This window comes from Drosophila simulans, chromosome 2R (assembly GCF_016746395.2).
Source record: "Drosophila simulans strain w501 chromosome 2R, Prin_Dsim_3.1, whole genome shotgun sequence".
In the NCBI taxonomy this organism is placed as follows: domain Eukaryota; kingdom Metazoa; phylum Arthropoda; class Insecta; order Diptera; family Drosophilidae; genus Drosophila; species Drosophila simulans.
This window is the reverse complement of record NC_052521.2, coordinates 10,535,024-10,558,098: the sequence shown is the minus strand read 5'-3', so window position 1 is coordinate 10,558,098 and position 23,075 is coordinate 10,535,024. Positions and strand designations below refer to the sequence as shown.

At 42.2% G+C, this 23,075-nt stretch overlaps 6 protein-coding genes across 9 annotated transcripts; 2 read left to right on the top strand and 4 right to left on the bottom strand.

The window, feature by feature from the left end:
- Positions 1-1,352: 1,352 nt before the first annotated feature.
- LOC6734296 (PDZ and LIM domain protein 7) lies at positions 1,353-7,420 on the bottom strand. 3 transcript variants are annotated; one of them, XM_016167983.3, is made up of 6 exons: positions 6,574-7,420; positions 4,697-4,848; positions 4,493-4,584; positions 2,462-3,210; positions 2,195-2,262; positions 1,353-2,130 (listed from the first exon to the last, which is right to left on the bottom strand). In XM_016167983.3, exons 1-6 carry the CDS (start codon positions 6,778-6,780, stop codon positions 2,043-2,045), a joined length of 1,356 nt encoding a protein of 451 aa, XP_016027356.1. In that variant the 5' UTR covers positions 6,781-7,420; the 3' UTR covers positions 1,353-2,042. The 3 variants fall into 3 exon arrangements, with proteins under 3 accessions (XP_016027356.1, XP_002081325.2, XP_016027357.1); XM_002081289.2 differs by lacking the exons at positions 1,353-2,130; positions 2,195-2,262; positions 2,462-3,210 and adding exons at positions 3,305-3,774; positions 3,909-4,081 and having other exon boundaries at positions 6,574-7,366; XM_016167984.2 differs by lacking the exons at positions 1,353-2,130; positions 2,195-2,262; positions 2,462-3,210; positions 6,574-7,420 and adding exons at positions 3,305-3,774; positions 3,909-4,081; positions 4,909-5,016.
- A 1,566-nt stretch (positions 7,421-8,986) lies between these two features.
- Positions 8,987-9,807, bottom strand: LOC6734295. Its single transcript, XM_002081288.4, has one exon. The coding sequence runs from the start codon at positions 9,535-9,537 to the stop codon at positions 9,013-9,015; it is 525 nt and encodes a 174-aa protein (XP_002081324.1). The 5' UTR covers positions 9,538-9,807; the 3' UTR covers positions 8,987-9,012.
- A 368-nt stretch (positions 9,808-10,175) lies between these two features.
- LOC6734294 lies at positions 10,176-10,994 on the bottom strand. The gene has a single exon (XM_002081287.4). The coding sequence runs from the start codon at positions 10,892-10,894 to the stop codon at positions 10,223-10,225; it is 672 nt and encodes a 223-aa protein (XP_002081323.1). The 5' UTR covers positions 10,895-10,994; the 3' UTR covers positions 10,176-10,222.
- Positions 10,995-13,182: 2,188 nt separating this feature from the next.
- Positions 13,183-15,664, top strand: LOC6734293. The gene is made up of 3 exons (XM_002081286.4): positions 13,183-15,024; positions 15,095-15,191; positions 15,255-15,664. Exons 1-3 carry the CDS (start codon positions 13,297-13,299, stop codon positions 15,626-15,628), a joined length of 2,199 nt encoding a protein of 732 aa, XP_002081322.1. The 5' UTR covers positions 13,183-13,296; the 3' UTR covers positions 15,629-15,664.
- Positions 15,665-15,805: 141 nt separating this feature from the next.
- On the top strand, positions 15,806-18,630 carry LOC6734292. Of its 2 annotated transcripts, XM_002081285.2 has the most exons (4): positions 16,004-16,101; positions 16,167-17,520; positions 18,031-18,127; positions 18,194-18,630. In XM_002081285.2, the coding sequence occupies exons 1-4, from the start codon at positions 16,004-16,006 to the stop codon at positions 18,583-18,585; spliced, it is 1,941 nt and encodes a 646-aa protein (XP_002081321.1). In that variant the 3' UTR covers positions 18,586-18,630. The 2 variants fall into 2 exon arrangements, with proteins under 2 accessions (XP_016027355.1, XP_002081321.1); XM_016182162.3 differs by having other exon boundaries at positions 15,806-17,520.
- A 1,101-nt stretch (positions 18,631-19,731) lies between these two features.
- On the bottom strand, positions 19,732-20,859 carry LOC6734291 (muscle-specific protein 20). The gene is made up of 3 exons (XM_002081284.4): positions 20,724-20,859; positions 20,252-20,584; positions 19,732-20,183 (listed from the first exon to the last, which is right to left on the bottom strand). The coding sequence occupies exons 1-3, from the start codon at positions 20,751-20,753 to the stop codon at positions 19,992-19,994; spliced, it is 555 nt and encodes a 184-aa protein (XP_002081320.1). The 5' UTR covers positions 20,754-20,859; the 3' UTR covers positions 19,732-19,991.
- Positions 20,860-23,075: the final 2,216 nt, after the last annotated feature.

Here is a 23,075-nt window from a genome sequence, read left to right as displayed (position 1 = left end):
ACAGGTGCTTCCGAATTCCATTTGAGCCAAACCTGTTTTGGGCCACAACATGAAGCCTAATTTATATTGGGGTCTAACGAGAATTGCTGGGCTTCACTAAAAACAATGCTGAACTATTTTGAATTGGTACAATGGAGACGGCCAGTTTAACTTGGGTATTTAGGCAATGATGGGTGCGAAGTTGGTAACTACGGGTAAGTAATACGGATTTGCCCATTCACAGTGGAAGTTCCAGCTTATTTTCTGTTTGATTCGCTATTACAATACGATTTTTAATTATATATTTATCATTTCAAATAAACAATTTAAAGAGCCATCAGTATTGTAACTTGCAATACAATTAAGATTCAGCCTAGATAAACTTTTTTAACAAATAAATGGGCGCAAATGTGACTTACTTACTAAGTTAAGACATAGCTAATTGATGGATGAGCAAAGCAAAAAGGTATTTTTCCTTGCCTTTTCAGTTTGCACACTGATTCTAAAGTACAGAGACTGTCATCTATTCTCACGTAAACCTAGCGACGACCTGGCTGAAACCGTATCCTGGCCCACCAGGACACGCCGCAGCTACAAAGCTCATTGCAGTGCTGTCAACATTTGTTGACACTTATTGAGGACTTTCCGTTGAGTTCTGGCTCTGGTTTGGCCGTTTCCCGTTGGTGGTTTTTATAATGACGTCCCTGCAAGTGTCATTGGGTGGGAGTGGGTGGCAGTGGGTGGTAGTGGGTGACAGTGGGCGGCAGCGAGTCCCTGTGGGTGGCTGTGATTGCGACTGCCACTTTGTTTGGATGGCAGGCACGTGTCCTCGCAGTTGCCCCATTGTGCGCACGATGTTTTATGCATGTAAAGTGTGCGCGATAAGTGGCAGTTTCACAATGTGCACTATCACACTCCTGCCCACAGAAACTCATAATTCTGCAGATTATTCGCGCCCGGAAGGATAGTGAACACGAGATGCTGTATTCAGCCCAGGTTGATATCGCTCATACGCCGCGTACGCCCGCCGGAGTAAACTTTTCTCATCAGGCTAGCAGGCAAATGAGCTGTTTAATTCCCGAGCTGTTTGTTTCAAAAGCTGCCATCGAATGCGAGTTTTGCCGGAGAGAAAACATTTACGTTGTGCATGCCAACAAGGCTCTTTATTCACTTGCCGACTCAATGTTGCATACACTTGCAAACAATTAACAGAAAGTTTCAGTTGGAGTTTTCAGTTAAGGAAAAAATAAAATTCAAAAAAATTCCAAAAATGTTATGTTATCCTTTATTAAATTTGGAAAAATATTTGAAACATGTGACAATTATGGTTTAAATTTTCAATAACTATGAAATTTATAAAAAAGTATATTTTTAGCCTAGATTGTTACCCACATCCATTAATACCAATTTAAATTCAATTACAATTTAGATACTATATATAAAATAAAAAGGGATCTTAGCCAATCTTGAAAGGATACAACCGTGTGCAAGAGTTCTAAAAATAAGGGTAAACTCCGAGGAACATTTTTTGGCACCGTCATCGACCTTTTCCGCATCCTGCGTGACTCGCAGGTCCTGCTGTTGGAGGAATAAGTGCATTGCGTTGGCCTTCAGATGGAATTTATGGTGCGGTGGGTCACAAATAATGCATAAACCTGGCCAAGTTGCAAGTGCCGGTTGAAGAGCTTGGCTCTGGTCTCGTTTGGGCTTGGGTTTGGCTGTGGTTTTGTCTTGATTTTGACTCTGCTTGCGTTTGACTTGGCAGTGATTTTTTTGGCATACGGCAGAGTGCACTTTAATTAAAAATTTTACCCGACTGAAAGGCTGGGTGTGAAGCGTGTTTGAATAGAGTTTCGAATATGCCTGGGTGTGCGGCTTTTAATTGAAGTGCTGCTGAAGTTGAGGCTGCTGTTGTCGCCTGTGTATTTGCATAATGAACTCAATTAAAAGTTGGCCACTTCACACCACCCTTCGACGCCGAGCTGTCCCCCTCTGAGGTTAAACTTAGACTAATGGCAGGAACTGTTTAACATGGGTTTTGACTCCTTGCTCCCTCCACGAACTCACTCCTTTTTGTCCTTGAGCAGCAGCTGCATTCGCTGTCCCACCAATCCCAGTGGCTTTCGTGGCACCAGATGGCAAGTGGATTGCCTAAATTAAATAGGGATTTAATTAGGGATACATACATGGCCATGTGTCCCGATTCACCACTCACTTGTATATGATCTTCTCACGGTCTGCCCAGGGCCAGGATCGCTCCAGCTTATCCAGTCTGAATAGCAACTATAAGAAGAGTTATGATTTTATACATATGCTGATAAGTATCAACCAAAAAGATTCCTAAGAAAATAGTTATATTATGAATTCCTTGGCAGCTTACTACCAATCAAAATAATAACGATCCCCATACCAGACTTTGTAATCGCAATCGTTTGAAATCATCATAAATTACTGGGCTGATTGAAATATGCGGTGGCATTACCTTTTGTGTCTGCCCTTCGGCGGATTCTTGAGGCGGAGCCTTCGGTGTGGGCGTGGCTGGGCGCACCTTCGGTGGCTCGGGTTCCAGACAAGGCTGCTTCTCCTGTGGCTGCTCCTGCTGAGGCACCTCCCGCGCCTGATGTCCCAGTGTCAGTTCACCTTCGGCCTCCGCATCGTTAATTCGCAGCTTGGGCACATTGCGGAGATTCCACGTGTAGGTGGTGTTCAGGAAATCGCTGTCATCCTCGTCCTCCGTAGAAGAATACGTATCCTCGGCGGCGGCCGCTGGCAGTTTCATAAAATACACCGTGCTGCCGGGCTCATCCTCATCGTCGGATTCCGTGTCATCGCTTGCCTCATTTGCCGGATAATTGGCTTCCGATGCATAATCCGATTCCGGCGTGACATCCTTCAGCAGCTTTGATTGCTTGGCACCTTTCGGTACATCCACGTGCTCAGCATCCTCCTCCCGAACCAGCACCAAATCTTCCCCGTCACTGTCAGTGTCACCTGCCTGTTCCCCGTTCCTCAGCTCAAAGTCAAGGGCATCCTCGTCGTAGGAGAACTTCCGCTGCACATAGGCCTCCTCCTCGACGTCATCCTCATCCACCTCCGATTCACTCATCCGGCCAAAATTCTGCGACACGGTGGCCAAAGTTGAGCACAGGATTTTGGGTATTTCGGCAATGGCTGACAACTTTCGCTGCATCTCCAGCAGACGCATCTCGATGGAGCTGGCTCGTATGTGTCCTAAATGGAATCCATTAGGGAGTAGTGGTATTTTGGGGTTTTCGGGGGGTTTCTTTTTATTAAAGCGACAAAAACAGACACGAAATATTCAAAATTATGTACAAGTGTGAAAGAGTTAGGGAACTCTACACAGGGGAAAAGCTTCATCTAAATCAAGACTGTTTATTATCTGAGATTGTAATTTTGTATAGTATTGATAGAAAAATTTTGAACATTTGAAATGCTTCATTCTCTATCTTGAAAAAGATTCCAACTAGTAATTTGGAGCTAGAAATTATATTTAAAGAAGTTTCATTTCAAAATGTTTACTGTATTTTTTACATATTTGGTGGGTAATGAAAACTTTTAACTGGCATTTTTTCTCAGTGCAGGTGTAGGGATGCGACAGCTTCTGCTGCCAGGGATAAGCCGGTTAGCTGGGTGAACGGCTCCTCACTTGGCCTTGGAGGCGCTGGGCAGGGCCATCAGCATGTTCTCGATGGTGTTCGTGCGAAGCTCCTGGTTGTCGCCCACCTCCGCGAAGAAGCGCCGGATGTTCCGGATGATGCGATGGTGGGGCAGCTCCTGGATCGCGGAAGGATTACACCGGGAGGGGCATGGAGAACACGGAGAACACGGCGGAAAGTGGAGAACGGAAAAACGGAATGTGTTAATTTCGATGGCAGAGTTGTTGGCATGCAATCGTGTGGTTGGTTCACCTGCTCCTCCTCGTCGGACGACTCGTCCTCGCTGAGCTCAATGACCACCTCGTTGCCCTCGTCGTCCAGCTGCGTTTTGGTTTTCTTTTTCTTGGGCTTCGGCGGCTCCGGGGGGTCTTGCCACATTATCGGATGCCAACAACGCGAGCCAAGCAGGGGGGTTGGGGTGAATTCTACAAAAAGATACAAAGCCAAGTGAGTTCGGGGCTCTACACAGGAAACAACTGGGGACTATTGACATTAATTGTTAATTAATTGTGATAGAAACATTATACATTTAAGTAAATTCTATTAAAGCTGTTAGAAAACAGCCTGTAAATGAGTTATTTCATTTATGTGTCGTTTAAAAAGAGTTTTCCTATTAGTAAGTATCATTCATTAAATCAGATTATGATATCTTAAAAAATCTTTAGCTTTGCTGGTTTTACTCTCTCAGCAAACACTTATCATATTATTAATTGCACTTGGGATATTAATGCAAGTAAAACATTTTCACTACACTTTAATGTAAGTAACCAAGGAATGGAATGGAGCTGTAGGCGAATGAACTGATTTGGGAACCCATGCAAAAAGTAAGTACTCACCACTTGGCGGCGGCAAAGGCTTTGGAACCCGCATCACAATCGACTTCTCCTCTCCAGCCTCGAACTGGCCCATGGGATCGTCCTCCTCCATGCTGCGTGGGGGATGGAGATGGACAGCAGACAGTAGTTTGCTCATTACATAAGTTAAACGGCCTGAAAGCCTCCCAGACGCACCGCAGGCCAAGTGCATCTGGGGCAACCTACTTGCGCAGCAGGAAATGTATCTTCTTGGGTGTCGAGTTGATTTTCTCGTGGGCCTGGGACAGCGTCAGCTGCGAGGCGTCCTCCTCGTTGATCTCGAGTATGATGTCGCCCAGGCGAATGCCCGCTTTGTCGGCCAGGCCGTTGGGGGTAACCTGCAAGGACCACAAGGATGTCGATTGAAATCGAGAGCGTTGCGATGTCGATGCCGATACCGAAGGCGAAAGCGAAACCCCGGCAGCTCCTTTCACTTTCAGCAGACGAAAGAGCAGCAAAAACCGCACCGTGCGAGTTTCGAGGCGCAATTGAATGGATGGATATCTGCGTACTTTGAGTTTAGGTTCAGAAAATATACGCGATGCGCGAACGACAGATACAGATGACATGTATACGAGATGAGCTGACTGAACGGCTGCTCCCAAAAGAAAATGGCCCAAAAATAATGAAAAAACAATAACATCTAAAAGAAAACAGACACAATGCGGTGTTTTTAAAGATGGCACAATCAACTTGGCGTGTACCCTATAATAAACATTCCTTGAAAAATATTAAAATAACGAAAATAAGTGCGGTTCAGCTATAAAGTACCTTCAAAGTATATTAAATATGTAAACATTTAATGTTTAAAGTTTAACTACGCCAAACTAGACATAAAGTTCATCAAACTCTTCAAATGTTCCCCTTAAAATGACTTGAATTCAAAAATAAAACAAACAAAACAACAACTGATATTTTTCTTTAAGACTAAACGCGAAACGTCAAAAGTAAAATGTTGCACAAAAGCCAAAAGCAATACTAATAGTTTTGCCTTAAGGGAAATCATTTGGCATACATATACGGTACAGTGCGTAACATTTCTATAAGTGCTGGTTATAATACAAATAAAAAATGGTTAGAACTTTGATTTCCAATACCCATAATTTAAGCACACGATTTCTACAGTTGTAATGCGTGTAAAAATACTTTTATTGATCCGATATTCGATTGTATATCTGCTTGGACAAATATCTTTTATGACAACCAGCGTATTTATTTTGTGTTTGAAGGGAAGGAGTGTTCGGCTAACCCAAATATTGTACATTCACTCTGGCCTCAAGTGGGCCAAAAAGAGCAAAACAGGCGGAGACGAGACACGCCAGCTAAATGGCTAGAAAAGACTTGAAGACCGAAGACTGAGCACAGAAGACCGAAGACGGGGCGCGGCAGGTGCAGATGGAAGAAACAATAAAATGCTCGCTTCTATTTGGCGGCAGGCAATTTGCATTCGATGCGACTTCGTCATAGCATAATTGGAATTCAAATTTGACGTGGGCTGGTGGGTTGGGTTGTTGTCATTCTGGCTCGCAACCAAAAATTGGAAACAATGACGAAACAGCAGTTGCAGCGGAAAGAAGCTACAGTAGATACTACTGCATGAGTAACTCAAGGCAGTTAATTATCTTTAAAAATTCTTAATATTCCGTGCAATGTTCAAAAAATTGAAACATTCCAAAACGAATTCAGCTGGTATTATATATCTAAATACTTTATGAACTTGTATTTAATACCACTAGTTATCAAACCAATTATAAAGTATCTTCATGCGGTGTATCTTAAATAGGTTTGAAGTAAAATGAAGAATTTTTTTCTCTTAGACATTTTTTGAATTGTCTACGTTATAAATTTATATTTACTTTAGGTTCTATTTTATATTTTATATATATTTTTTCCTGTCCTTAATGGTTTCTAGTTATCCAGTTCAGCTTAAATGCCTTTCCAACAATTTCCAATTGGTCCGAGATTGACTGTATCAATATAATTATTGGCCAGGCACCAGATGGTGCCGTTCTCAAAGGGCGAACCACCCCCATGCCGAGCTCAAGCGTATCCACGCAACTCACCTGGAAGACTGTCAGCGGCATATGGAACTCGGCTCCGCCGGTGATGAGGAATCCCCACCGGCTGTCGTCCTTGGTGGCGTACGCATCGGAGTCGACATCGAAGGCGGGATAGCCGTCCGTATCGCCGATGCCGCAGGACACCTTGATGATGGGCGCCTTTGACTTGGACTCCGGCACGGACCATAGCAGACCCAGTGGTTCCGGCATCGCTTTGTTTACCCGTTCTCTGGCGAAGAGATACCGGATCTCTTCCTCCTTATCCGCTGGTTTTATTTATAAATTCGCACTCTTGCCGGCGGCACTCTTGCTTTTCTATTCTACCTTTCCACTTTTATGTTGCTCTTTTTTTATTTTTTGTAGCGCTGCGAAAGTTTTAGTTGCTCTTTTTCCCGATTGCTTGTTTGCGTTTGCCTGTCAAAATTCCGACCGTGCAAAAATATTACTCGACTTTTGCCGGCTTTTCGACACAACCTGAAACTCGCTTACTTTCGAACTTTCTATTCAAATTGAAGGAACGAACTAGTTGAATGCCTGAACTTTGGCCAATTGTGCGACTTATATAATCAGCAGTCACGCATTGCACAACCCCAATCTCATTAGATCTTGGCCTGTAAAGTGGCGAAAAGTACGGAAACTCCAAAATTTTTGAATAACCAAGATTAACCACGACTATGAGGGATAATTATGGAAAGTGTATTTAACACTTCCTTTTTTTTGCCTGCTGTCTTTCGGTTTTTCTGTTTTTTGTATTTTGTGGCTTCTCTTTCACTTCCACACGACTGCACTCGACTTGGGCAACTAAAATAATTTTCGAGAAGTTTTCCTTTGTGGCTGCATCTTTTCCATTTTCCCCATTCGCTCTCGCGCTTTTCCTCTGCTCCTCTTGGTCTGTTTTTCATTTTTTTTTTTTTTAAGATAATGTGACGACGCAGAACTGTTGCATTCTTTGTTGCTTTTTTTTTCGCCAAGTTGAAGCGCTTTTTGCTATTGATTAAGAATCTTCTCAAACATACAAGTTTAAATTCACAAGTGCATGTGATATTGATAGTCAAGGCATCAGCTGTTTTGCTCTTTGCACTGTTATTAAGTTATTATTTATAGCTCAACTATGAGTATTAATTAAAGCTACGCATGCAAGCTAGTTTTATATTCAATCAAGAAAAGTCGATCGGGTTTGTGATGGGAAGTGTAGATGAAAATAGCAGATGTTACCTCATAAATTTGCTTAATAAATCAATACTCAAATATTAAAAACATGTAAAAAACTGAGCATGATATCATATAATAGATATGTGAATTGAAGCCGTGTAAAATTAATAGAATTTCTAATTACTATGTATTAATAGTCTACAATGTGTGTATAGTCCTGAGTCGCGGCTATCAAATACCCATTGCTCAAATAGTCTATAAATAGTAATCAAGCAGTGTATATAAATGCAAATAAGTCTTATCTCAACCAAGAAATAGTTAAATGAATTTCTTTTTACCATAAAATCATATTTTAAAGCCATTGCGCAGTTCATGTCCACACCCAACATCTTTCTGATGCACGTCATCTACCAAGTTTTAAAGCAGAATAAATAAGTTGAACGTGCCAAGCTCACAGGCAAAGAATTCGACTTGTCAAATAAACAACAATGGAAATCAGAGTTCCCAAGTGTGGAAAATTTTAGGAGAAAGGCCCAAAAAAGTGGCAAACACCTGACAACAAAATTTCGATTAGCACAGGAAATACTGCAAATGTGGATATGCTCATGTGTGGGATGCATGTTTAAGAAATAGTTCGTACACATTTCTTTGGCGTGGTCATAAAAGAGTGAACAAAACGTGCCTTATCAGTCGCAAAGCTGCAACAACAACAAATGGTGACAAACAAAGGGACAAAACCGTAGGCGAAATTTGCGAGACAATTTTTCAATATCCCAAAACGTCGGAAAGGGCGCAAAATGCAGACGACACGAATCACAAAAGAGACTTCACAAAACAAAAAAAAACAATTCGTTTAGCATATATGCATAGTTTTTCGTACGGAAACAAGAGAACACGCTGTGGTCAATTTCCTCGACTACCAGATACCCTAGCTTCAGTTCCAAAAATAGGTTTTAAAGTTCGTTAGAAGTATATATAGAAATTACCAAGAGATTTTGTTGCTATTGTTTAAAAAAAAAAATTAATATTATGGTTAATAATAAAATATTGGTTGTAATGTTAACTTTATTTTTAGTCCTCATGAGTACAGCATAAATTTAAATGCGTAAACAATCATGAAGCTTACATTTTTGCTCTGAGGTTAGACAACTTTGACGACTGCTGTCGTGATAAGGATGGTTTTACTGATAATGAAGTAGATGACTAATGGGTCAGGAGTCTCATGACTGAGGGAAACTGAGGGAATTTCATAAGAATTTTGAAATTCTTGGAATTTTTGTTTGCTTTTATTTAATCGCTGGAAAGTTGTATTGCGTGTGCCCGACCGGACTCTGGTAGAGTTTTACAAATCGCATACATATCACTGATTTCAATTCTAGAATTTAAGGTAATACCATTCTCCAATTGGCTGAAATCAGCATACGGGCAAATCGTGGCCAGGAGCGATAAGTTCCTGTTCCTCTCACCAGACCTGCGCCTTCTGACAGCGGACTCCGCTTCTTCCTCGGATGCCATGATCAGCATATGTTCCCCCACCCAAGAGGATTCCATTGAGCTGTCCATTTTATCGTTAACATCCTCACTGCCACCATCCGTGAGCTCATCATCCTCCGTGCTGTAACTAGTGTCCTTGGCAGCTCGCTTGCTGATAGTTTTCTCGATACTGCTGTTCAGATCCTGCTGCTCCGATAGCTCATTATAATCATTATACTCAGACTCGGACTCGGACCCGGACTCCTTCCAATTCGCTGGCAGAGCCAGTGCCGCACTCAGCACAATGGCGGAGATTAGGAGCAGAAAAACAGATCGACGCATTCCGGTAATCCTTGTATATCCTCGAAAACTGTATCCACTAGCTTGATGGGTGTGTTCTCCTCACTAAGACTGACTTTTTCGAACTGATTCTGACTAGCACACGTTACTTGCGAAACCTCAACAAATATGCTATCGCCTCCTCGGCGATTATGTGATTATAGACTCAAATTCAATTGAGTCAGGCAGATAGTGGGTCTCAGAAATGACTCTTTATAATGCATGTAGATTGAAACAGACGCACTTAGTCCCTTAAAAATGGCACGTAATTCGTAATTTGACTTACACAATTAAATAAACTAAGTTTAAAGTAGCGAGAACAAGTTAATAGTAATACTTAAATAATATAGTAAAAATATTGGGTAAATAATTTGATGAAAGTTTAGTATATCTAAATCCTAGAAATATTTTTAGTAATAATTATTAGGAAAATACTTTAACGTTTTGTAATTTGCAAACGAAAATACAACGTTCATAGGAGAGGATAATATTTCATAATATATAACACACCCCATTAGTTAAAATGTTAATAATAAATAGGCAAGAGACTAATCTCTTGTTTTAATGACTTTTTCAATCATTGTAATAAAAGTAAAAGGGTGATATGGCTACGACAACATTAGCTATGAAAAGGTATATACTTTTAATGTTACTTATGTTTATTCAAACTCAAGTTCTGTTAGAAATATCATTCGGCATATGTGGCTTCGTTGGCCTCCTTGGAGCTAACCTCCATGACCTCGCATCCCTGTGCGTAGTCCTCGATGCTGGTGTTATCCTTGCCCTTCAAAAGTTCCGCCGCAGCCTGCGCCATCTGCTCGTCCAGCTCCTTCTCATCCTGGGCATCCAGGTCCGACTCATCGCTGGTTTTCTGATCGGCAGCCTGGCGCCTTTTTCTAGACTCCCTTAGCTTACAAAAGTTATACAGTTTTTCATATACAGATTGTCTACCGGAATGATCAATAGACAATTCATTCAGTGAATGGCAAAAGGATCGTATCCTCGCATCCTCCGTGCTTCTGCGCTTCCTAGCAGAGTGCTCCGTAGTAGTTTCTTCTACCGCAGCTGGTGTTGTCTTTTCCTCGGAGGAGGAATCGCCGGAGCTGTCCGCCTTGTTTTTGGCCTTGTCCTTGACTTGGTCCTTATGCTCCTCAGAGGAGCTGCTATCATCCTTGGCAGATCGTTTTCTAATGAGGATTCCGGTGCTCTCGTCCAGGTCCTGCAGTTCATTGCTGCCGTCGCTCAGCGTCAGCATGTGATCCAGCCAAGTCTCCTCGGATATGGTCAGTCTTGAGGGCAGGGCCACTGCAGCACAGAACAGGATGGCTGACACAGCCAGTAGTAACAGTGATCGCTGCATTGATCTAGTCCTTGTTGTATAATCTTATGGTATGTAAACTCTCCTGTGCTTCTCTAAACACACTTTGCGCCAAGACCTTCTTTTGCAAACTGACTACGACCGATGGCAAAGGTGTGCCAAGAAACCTCAAAAGTTCGTTTCAGTCCAGATTTCCAGATTACGCGTTCAAACGTAATTAAAGCCTCCATCAAATACGAATGTATAAATACATATATTTCATATAGATTACACATAACACTCTCTCTCATTTCAGTTTCCGCGGTACTGCGCAATTTTCGAGCTTGCGCCAATTGCGAGTCCAGAAATCCAGACTCACTTGCATAATTCATGACAACAAATTGAGAGGCTGTGGAACGCGTTGCACTATCGAGCTGCCAAAGTCAGGCCTGATAAGCCCACGGATCACTGCAGATCATCCCGACGCGCAATTTGTAATTATTGATGCTTCTTCAAAACAGATGAGCAAAAATGTACAAGTATAATACGAGTACACAGCAAGCAAAAAGTGAACTCTACCATCGAGTTACAGGAAATTTTCAATTTTATTTTATAAGAAAAAATACATTCCTAAACTAAATAGAATATAAGTTAACTCATCTAATCTTTAAATGATTCACAGTTAAATCCCTATTTGTTTTTAAATAACGACCCACATCAATTGAACTTCTAATCTGTAAATGATTATTCCACAAACAACGTTTCGAAAAATATACATTGAGTCACTTTGTTATTAAATATAATTTTTGGGGAAAAAATATTAAATGAAATTAATTAATGAATAAACGAGCTTCATTAAATCAAAAAACCCGAAGGTTAAGCGCTTGCCTATTTCTTCTTTTCATATAAGTTCAGCAAGAAAATAACGTTCAACTTGCAAAACAAAAACTTTTATCATAATATTTTAAGAATGTTTTTTTTTAATCTGCTCGGTTTTTTGTATCCAAAAGGCTATCTTTTCCCGCGCTGTGTAGAAAAACACTCGTAAATTACAATTTTGCCGGCGCAACGTGCCAGCGTAATTGAAGCGTTTCGTGGAGGGAAAGTCAAGTACAAGAGTTCTCCTAAGTATCCGGCAGATACTGTAGACGCCTAAGCCGAAAATGCCACTTAAGACAGACCAGCAAACAAAAAAAAAAGAGAGAGAAAGGATTCCCGAAAAGTTTCGGACTGAATGATAAATAGCAAAAGGATTCCCTTTCGGTTTCGCCGAAGACGTGCGGCGACTGGGAAGTGGGTCCACCGGTAGGCCACATGTGTCCACTGATGAGTGTCCAGTAGGGGCAATTATAGTGTCACCGGTGTTTACCCGACTATTAAATATCCATCAGAAAGTTGGCTATTATTCACCTGAAGGCGCGGCAGTGGCAGCGGCTTAAATAACATCGAAAACAAATTTATTTAACAGCCATCAAAGGGGATTGGCCCATTGCGTCTGTCATAAAAAAGTTATTTGCCCTCTTGCTGCGGATCCGGCTTATTGAATATGATTCCCAGATGTCCTCCGCAACATCAAAGGGAAAGCAGTGGATTGGGTGAGCAAAGTCGCAGGCTCATGCATAATTTAAAGCAATTTGGCATTGTGCTGAATCAATTTCCACGCCCAGACAATCAAACGGAAAGTATTAAGACCCGAAATCCATTCCAAGTGCTGCAGTGCTTCCCATGCAAATTACACTCTCCAGCACTGCAGCACTTTTATGTAAATCCTGGCTCCAGGCACCAGGTGCCGCTGCCCAAAAATGGCAGTGAATTAAAGCACCGACATTTTGTCATATTTATTAAAAATTTATCAATGTCATAAAGTTTACCGCACACGCACAAAGAACCAAAAAAAATGAACACACGCACACACAATGGGCAACGATCAATCAACTTTAAAGCCCTCGCAAGATTTACTTAGGTCCTCCAATTGGACCCCAGATGGTGCTTAAAGTCCGGCACTTTCGCCTTAATTCCACACAAAGTTCGGTAATGGAGTTGCAGTTCTTAAAGTGAAAAAATTACCTTATTTTTAAGACTAAAGTATCTGTCTACAATAGTATTTGTTCATATCATTTGAATTCGTTTTATTTCTTGACACCGTTTAATATAAATGGATATAGTATTACTACACCAAGCCTAAAAGTATACTATTTCTCCTTTACATGAAATGCCTTTATTTATAATTTATACTAAAAGAGCTTTGCAAAAAGTATTGGATTATTTATATATTTAAATTTTAATTAAGCAATTTAAAGTCAACTTTTGATTGCCTATTATTTTGCTTGAGTTATTTGTCACAATAAGATAGAAACTGAAAAACACAACACACCCATAGGTAACACAAAATAAACACACACAAAACAATATAAAATAAAAAAAAAAACATTAAAAAAAAACACACACACACATTAACACTAAAAATGTCCCAGAATCCTGCCTCTATGGAAGAAGTCTTGCACGTGGTGGAGGCCAACGAGGCATGTGAAAAATCCGAGGTAGACACTGTTCCAGTGGTTGTGCCACCAGAATCAACAGCTGAGCCCGAAGGGATCTCCAAGCCAGAGGAGGCCAGCCAACCAGTTGGCGATGAACCGCAGGAGGAGAAGCCACAGATCGAACCTGCGGCAATCACCGCCCAGGAGGCGACGGAGGAGGGACAGGAAGCGGGAACCACCGAACACGTAGCTATCGAAGCAACTGAGCTTGGCAATGAAGTGCAGCCAACGGAAGGCTCAGATGAACTGTCGCCAGAAGAAAAGAAACTGAAGCTGAAGAAGGAGCGAAAGGAGCGTTTGAAGAATTTCGCAACCACTCGCTTCGCACCGATGGCAATCGAGAGCCCAGTTCATTTTACACCGGAACATATTGAAGAGATCAGGGATAATGAGGAAGAGGAAGAAGAGCATGAACAGCTAGTCAACTTTGATGAGCCCACCATTGGGGACGGAGTGTCTGTGTCCTCGTCAGTTCTCACCGTCGATTCAGAAGACTATCCATTCCAGGCACCCAAATTGGTCAGCCTATTCCCCACCTATGGCTTCACAGATGGCCCCGTTGATAGAAACATATTCCAATCGGATGTGAAGTATGAGGACATTGATAATTCGGTTAGTTTGACTGGCATAAGCATTGTGTCGACGAGAACGTTGAAAACCGAATGCGATCCGGATTCAGTCCAGTTGAAAACCAACTTTCTGAGGGATTTTGATGTGCCGAGTCTGTCGGACATATCGGAGGAGCACGATGCGTCTCCACAGTCATTGGACGCTAGGTCGGTGATAAGCGTCCAGGATGATCATGGCTTCTTTGCGGATCCAACGTCGAACATGGACTCCGGTTCCAGCTCGTCGTCGGAATCGATTGGAGACGTGGACAAAGAGCAACAGGCTGAGGAGGCGGCTCCAGAAAGTGAGGTCGACTCTCTCGATGTCTCCGACATACCGGAATTCGATGAAATACCAGTCGTAAAAAGGGAGGAACAAAACCAAGGTTCTCTCGATGCATTCAGCACATTGTCGAAGGTTGCCTTTGCAGTTCCCGAGGTCCGAGACGATCCAACCATTTCGCATGCTCTCGAGATCAAGGCGGTAGTCCGGGAACTACTGTACGACCTTTTCGAGGAGACGGCTAGTTTATCGGACGTCCAGAACAAGGACAATAAAATTCGGGCGAAATTGGACAAGAATAAGCTATTGTCCGAGCTTGATAAAGTCATCACCACATTTTTGTATGAAAGGTACACCAACGAAATGGTGGGCAATCGACTGGTGGAATATTATAAACGCAATCGCAATGCCCGGGTCTTCGCCCCACTCTCGCCGGAAAATGAAAAACGATTCCACACCCGATACATGCATGCCCTGGACCAACTTGACAGTCTGAAGTATCGACTGGATGTGGCCAAGCACAAGCACGCCATCCAGATGAACAGAGTAATCCTGGATCTCCACTCCGCCCAGAGTGTCGCCTCGATCACTGAGGAACGCTTGGAGCACCTGTTCCGGGAACACCTGGTCCGGTCCGACTCGGATAATCTGCGACGTCTAGTCGATCGCGAACTGAGAATGATGACAGCCAAGCGGAACGAGATCAGCGACTCCAGACTGTTCCTCATCACAAGAAAGCACACCTTGGGCCGCATAATGGGGGTAAGTCTGCAAATTCTTCAGCATCTGTGGATTTTAACAAATTAACATTATTCTTCTGTGACTCGACCAGAAAATCAAGGAACTGGACACACTGAGTGAGACCTTGAGCATCGAAGATTTCTTGGCCGTGCAAAATAATGTGTTTGCCCTGCAAAAGAAAATCGAGGGTAAGAACCATTATTGCCTAAAAAAAAATAAATTGCATGGGCTAATGAACACATTTCCCGCAGAACGCAATACCGACCTGAAGAGGATGCGAACCCAGTTCCTCATGGACGTTCATCTCACCCGACACAATCGAGAAAAGGCGCTGGCTCTAGCGGAAAATTTTGAGCTAAGTAAAATGCGGCTGAGGAGTGCCATCAAAAATCAGAGAGTCCTGCGTAGACGTCTCTACGAAGTGAAATTGGAGCGCAAGAAGATGCGTCAGCAGTCAAAGGACATGACCTTCCACGGCGGCATCCTGGCGATGCCATCGCTGATGTACGACTACGACAACACCGTGGAGCGATTGAAGGAGAAGCGGGAAACGGTGGCCAAGCTCAAGGAAACCATGAAGTCACTCCAACGTCGGCTCAGCTGTGTAGAGGGAAGAAGTATATAGAGTTGTAGGAATCCACAAATCAATAAAACAATAGAATTTATTATAAAATCGTTTGCCTGCTTTTACTGTGACAATAAGTTGTAATTGGATTGAAAGCCATTACCTTTGTACTCTTGTAATATACCACTATAGTGTACCCTTCCCAACATCTGTCCCGATGAAAAAACTGTCAGAAAAAGCCTAGGGCCAGATCACAAAACAAATGTACACGAGCACACAACAACTCTATACATAAACACTAAAAATATAATAAAAACAAAAAAAGAGCAAAAGCACATTAAAACCAATATAAAAAATACAAATACTTAACATCGTATGCAAAAACGAAATAAGTAGTGAAGTAAATAAATACATACACGATGGAAACAGAGATAAATGAAGAACCTCAGATTGATTTGTTGGAGGAACACGAAGCGGCCTTGGCTGATGAAGATCTCTCGAGACGTTCAGGCGATAGTAAAAAGTCTGATTCGGTGAAAATTTCAATGGTTTCCATGTCATCAAATGAAAACAGTGAAGAAAGACTGAAAATCATTAGAAAGGAGGAAAGGAAGTTGGCCATAAAGGACATCATGAATCGACTAAAGGAGCGCGACGCGGAGGAGATGAAAAAGAAGCAGTCCGGCGAAGAGCAGGAGGACCAAAGGGAAGACAAAATGGCCAGCAAGTCACAAGACAGTATTCAACGGCACCTGTCCATGTCACAAGTGGAGGAGCAGGATGATGAAACATTGCTATGGACCAAGCTGGGTGAGGATATCGACAGTGACACCAGAAGAAACACGGATATTGTACCCGCAGTAGACACTTTGGCGGCAGTTAATGCCGATGACGAAGACATGCTCGATCTCATCGAAACCCCATCGGAATCTGATTCAGAAGCGCCAGTGACCGAGAGATCCGAGAGCATAGATCCCATGAAAGTGGCAGTTAAATCCTTGATGCTGGTTCCCAGTCTGTCGGATATTTCGCTGCCAATTGCACCGGTTACGTCAAGAAAATCCTCCCTTTCTATTAAATCGAATCGATCATTAATTTTTAAGAGTGCCCCAACCGATGACAATTCAAGTTTCGTTTCCGAAGAGTCGGAAGAAGAATCCACCAAAGGCCCCAGTGGTTCCCGTACTCCAATGGATCAATTGTACGAGTCGGTATCGTTTTGCGAGTCTTTGGCACCCATAAAAGACGACTTTCAAAGAAAAACAGCTACGAAAGAAGATAAAAATGAGTACATGGGCTTTGAACAGATGTTTCCAGTAATAACGACACAACTTGAAACGGACGAAATCGATATAGCAGCCCAACTGAGGACTATAGAAACAAGCCAGGTTATTTATGATTTTATAAATCACTTGATACATAAGGTAGTCATGCCAGAGCATCGGGGTACTGATGAATATATTCGGGCGCGACTGGACAAAGAAAAGCTGCTGGTCGCGCTGCAGAATGAGGTGCATGATTACAGGAGTGTGAGGGATCACAACAAGCAGCTGGAGGAGCGAATGGTAGATTACTTCCGCCGCACGAAAAACTTCCGATACTTTGACCACCTACCGCAGAACGCCGAGAAAAGCTACTCCCGTCGCCTTGATCACGCCCTCACCTATCTGTCCTATGGTCAAGAGCGCCTCAACAGGGTAAAGGAGAAATATGGCATTCTAATGACCACTGCGTTTTTGGACCTCGCCAACGCCATGAACATCGTTCTCAGCACGGAGCATCATCTCGAGCAGACGTTAAAACACGTCCTGGTTCGCCCGGACGCCGAGACCGACTTCCTCAAGCGCCTGGTTACACGCGAACTCCGACTTATGGCCGACCATCGGAATCAAATAAGCGATGCCCGGCTGTTGCTCATGTCGCAGAAACACACCTTGGCCCGCATCTTAGAAGTAGGTATCCAGGATGTTGTCCAAAACGTTGTCCATGATGTTGATCGTGTTGTTGAGAGATTGTTGTCCGACAACTGACTGGCGTATTATACGCCATGTTGTCTGTCTTTTTTTCGCCAATATTGTCCGCCGTATTGTTTTTCGTGTTTTCCACCATTTTGTCCGCCATGTTTTTGGTTGTCCGTAATGTCATCCGCCATGTTATGTTATCCGCAATGTTATCCGCTATGTTACTTGCAATATTATCCGCTATGTTAATCTCCCTGTTTTCCGCCAACTTATCCGCCATGTTAAATTCCATGTTATCCGCCGTGTTGTCCGCAATGTTATCAGCCATGTTATCCGACATGTTATCTGCATGTTGTCCGTTTATGCTTATTCAAATTGTCATATTGTGTTCTTAAATAATTCACAATATTTTATACCACGTGCATTGCTTTCCACTATTCAGCCATGTAGTTCTTCATTATATTTACTATCAACATACTTTTCTGAAACTTCTCCATTTAGAAAATAAGAGATGTAGAAACGGTTTGCGACGGTGTGAGCTTGAATGACTTTATTACCGTGCAAAACAAAACGATCGGCCTAGAAAAGAAGCTTGAAGGTATGGTTTTATGAATATCTCTGCTTCCAATTTGATCAGTATATGCATATTAATCATCTCCATCAGAGCGAAATATTGAATTGAAAAGACAGCGCAGGCTCTATCACACCGATCTGCATATAACTAAGCACAATCGAGAGAAGTCCCACGAGCTTAAGAACAAAATTCACCTTCTTAATGATAACCTGCTGGAAAAGCACAAGTTGAAAAATAAACTAAAATCCGAGCTGTGTCGCGGAAAACTGGAGCACAAGGCCATTAGGAGACGGCTGAGAGACTTGACATGCCAGGGTGGTATTCTGGCTATGCCCGCATTGATGTATGACTACGATCGAACTGTGGCCCATGTTCGGGAAAAGGAGAAAACGGTCTCGAGTCTCCGGGAAACGCTAAAATCACTTACCAACCAGCTGCACAGTATAATGGCACCTCGAACAAAGAGCTCGATTATTCAATAGGGCTATTACCACTTTTCAACCAAATACATTTTTCCACAAAAATTATTTAATATTTGTCGTTTATTAATGCTATAAACAATGGAAAATTCAAGACTTCCTAGTCGTTAGCTTATGCATCAATAACAACCCTGAATCGGTAGAGAAAATCTCTTAATGAACCATTATGAATATATATATCCCCCACATTTTCAGTGTCAAGTTTGTTATTTATTTGCCTGCTTTTATTTATTCCAACCATATATATGTTGAAGAAAACAACAAAACCAAGGGGAAATGCCGTTTGGTTGTTCTCATTAATATTTCTAGCAACCAATTGTTGGAAATTTTCAAAATTCTAAATATACCGATTCGGAAATTGGCACGCTTTATTCTTAATCATCTTTTCTGAGCACTATTTGAGTTTAAAATACACACGACCTGAGTACACTTCAATTAGCCAAAACGAATGAGGAAAATATTTCATATGCGGACTGCGTCATTTAAAACTAATAACAAATCCATGCTGAATATATTATGCGTTCTAAAACATATTTTTTAAATTGATCTAATATACAATTAATCCAAAATTAATTTCCAGATTCTTCCAACCCTGCTTTTTGCTTTCGGCATAATAAGCCAACAATTCCACCCACTGACGGACTATAATAAATCGAGAAATTAGAAAGGTGCCAGCTGAAGGCGTGAAATATTCGCCTGAGATGTCTGGTTTTTTCATTTTTGGCACCAGCATAGTTGCACCTGCAATACATAATGTTGTGTGTGTTTTTTTTCGAGTGAACAATTTCACGCCTCGGACAGGTGAGTTTGGGGGAAATTCCTTCGCTACATATAAAATGTATATAGAAGTCAGTGTGTGGATGCCCATCTTGATAATAACTCTGCCCAACGCTGATGTTCTGACCTCGACACGCTTCGATGGAATGTTTCACATCGCACACACTCAACGGAGTGTGTTTATGTTTGGTTTATAACGTTGATACGATGATATATATATATATATATATGTTCGGCTATATGGCTATAGGTATGAAATTCATTTTTAGAACGCACCATAGGCAGATAAATAAAGTCTGTACACCCACACAAGCAACAGCAGCAAGAACGTAGAGAGCTCAAGGTTATAGAGGTGATCGGAAAGTGGAAAACTGGGTTTTTTGAATTACTTTATTGTACTCATAAATAGATTAACTTAGGCGTATACTAATTATAAGGCGACAAGCCTTTGCGTTGCTTTTGTGTGTTGTTTTGTGTGAGTGTGTTTTCATTGGTGTTGAGTTTTGCTTTGGTGAGGAATATCATTGTGTTGTTCATGTTTTTCATCATACAAAATATATATATGGGTGTGTTCACTTAGCATATGTGTAGAAAAGGGTGTGGATGCTAACATCCTGGCCATCCTCTGGCGCTTACTTGCCGAGCAGGATCTTGCGGCCAGCGCCGATGTTCTGGCCAGCCTGGGTGGCTCCCTTGTTGGAACCGGCCTGCAGACCCACGATGGTCTGGCCAGCCTTCAGCTGCTCATCGGTGAAGTCGCGCTTGCACTCATCGGCGGGCTTGGGGCCCAGGAAGGGACCCTTGAAGTCGGCGTGCTTGTAGGTCTGCAATGAGCCGCAAATCAAGGATTAGCCTGGATCCCAAAGGGAATAGAATGCGACTTGAAACTTACGGCACGGCCCAAAGCGAAGATGGTGTTGGTCACGTTGGCAATATCCTTCTTCTCGTACAGATCGACGGTCTGGAAGACATCGATGTCGGGCACACCGTACTCCTTCAGGGCCTTCTGGAAGTTGTTGATGTTCTCCATGAACTTGAACTGGCCGCCCGAGGAGTTGACCTTGGGCACGGCATTGGGCGACAGCACATTGATCAGTTTGCACAGCACCTGACCGTCCTTGAGCACATCCTCGTAGGACTGGCCGGCGGGGAACTTCTCGGCAATGATGGCCTCGATCCACTCCTGGGCCTCCTTGTCCATCTCGGGATTGCGCTTGCCGGCAATCTAAGTGGATCGGATGAGAAAAAATTCATACTTTAGGCACAATATTTCACAAAACTCTTTGTTTCACATTTCTTGCATATATTTTTCGTGTATGTGTATTCTCTTAAGGATCTTTTTTCTTCACTGATTGAGTATTCACCTTGGCACGAACGGCACGCTCAAGAGACATGTTTGATTCTTGGTTTTTTTGGGTTCGGGTCCTGCGGGATCTTCACTAAAGCTCTAACAAGCTAACACTGATGCCAGCCAACGGGGCGTATGCGGCTTTTAAAGCGCGAGAGAGCGTTCTCCGACGAATTCGTTCAAGAATTTTCCAAAAATATATCCGAATTCGGAGTCGAGTGTGTGAAAATTTTGCAGCGTGGGCGTTCTATATATTCGAAACGCCGACTTTTCCCGCGTCTCCCGCGTATGAGTCGTGCGTTATAATTTTAGATCATCATTGGCCGAGAAAAAGGAAAAATCCAAATGCTTCATCATTTTCACACATTTCCAATCGATGGGTATGTGTGAGTGTGTGTAGATTGTGCTCTTCAAAGTGCGCTGCTCATTTGCATGTTAGCCGCATTTTTTCGGACTTGCTGTCCTGCTGTCATTTTGAACTCATTTCGGGCGCGTGCATTCGTCGCCCGTAATTTCCATCGGCATGCATTGGGTCATAATAAAAATGGCAGCAAATTGGTTCCCATCGAGCGACACATCCTCCAGAATTTACAGCGAAATTTATGATGAATTTATGACATGGACATCCTTACAATATTCACAGATACACGAATGTGATCAGCGACATGGCAATTTCTTGTTAAAAGGACTTTCTGCATAACAAGTTTGAAAATGTATTAACTTTTACAAAAATGTCATGTACTCCATTAAATTTTACTGAATATGTTTTTTTCGACTTAATTTTAATTTTAATTTAATCTCATATGTGTTTGATAATCAAATCTTCCGAAGACACGTTCTTCAGAATTTACAGTGATTTACCAAATGACAGGAGCATCCTGTACAATATTCAAAATTTAGAAGAGCTGTTAACATAAAATTAGGCTTTTAATACAATATTCGAAATAATTTTTTATTAAACTATTTTTTAAAGTTATCATTTTAAATTATTATAAATATTATGGAAATATTTTTTAATTTTTTAAAATTTTGTTATTTTCCTAAATGCATTTAAACCATAATTTTATCCATGCATTTATAATCTGATAATGGATATAAATAAATTCTCGAGAAAAGGACAAAGCCATTTGCAAGCCTTAAAAAGCAAAAGGACAGCGATTACTTTATGAGCGGGAAATTAACTTGAATTATGTGCCTTGTGTTATTGAAAAGCACTTTGTTCGAGGACAGCCATCAGCAAAACATGCCTTCAAAATTAACGAGAGGGCAATAAAGTGAAGAGGACCAGTCAAGGCGACTGGGAACTGTCAAAGTTCGTGCCCCCCTGCAAAAATGAATATTTTATTAGAGTGTTTCGGAGGAGGAAAGCCAAACAAACAAATCGCACAGCGGCATCTATTTCGGGATGGGCGAAAATCTTTTGCTAGAGCAGATACAATTTCGATAACAGTCGGAATATCTAAGAGATACACGTAAAAGGCGCGACGAATTTGTGCTATGGGTAGCGCGACTATTTCTAAATTCTCGATGCCGAACAGGTGGAGCCGAGCCGAAATAGTTGAGATTTTCCAGGCTTTTCTTGTTTTTTCCCTCGGCCCGAGAAAAACAGATGGCGTGTTCGTTTATTTTTACCGCCTCCTTGGCCCGCGGCACTTCGACGGAGCGTTTTCTTTTTTACATTTTTATTTTAATTAACAAATACGCGGCGAATTGAAGTAAACCGCATTGGTTGCCATTTAAGTGAATTAAATGCGCCGCAGGCTGGGTTTTGACTATTGTCTTCGCAAAAATTTAATTAATGCCCCGCAGCCGGGCGGCCATTTTTCACGGCAATTAAATTATTGTAATTGCATTCTGCTGAGGGGTGTGGCTCGTCAAGTGAAAGAATCAAATTCAATTACGCTATGGCACACACTCGATGGTTTTGGAAAGCACTACGGTCTCCCTCGGATTGCAATTCAAACAAATGGCTGATTAAATGATTATCCGGACCCCGGGGTCCTTCATGCATCCTCATCAGACGACGACATGCCTTCATCGTTTTGGCCAAATTGCACAGAGCACCATTGGGTGTGTGTGTTTTTGGCCAGGAAAATTAGATTCGAGTGTGCAAACATCCTGGCGGAGAACCATTTTGCAGGCGCTAAGTTAGCCGGGATTATTTTCCCATAAATCAGCATAAAAAATCCACAACCAGGCCGAAGGCCTATGCTCCGCAAAATGGCCAGCACACAATGGTCACAAAATGGCAACGCATATCCGAAATGAAGTCAAGCGAAAATTAGGTCGTTGGGGAGAAGGCACCAAAGGGATCCAATGGATCCAATGGCTCCAAAGGATCCGGCGAGCCCTTGGGCCATCCAGCAAC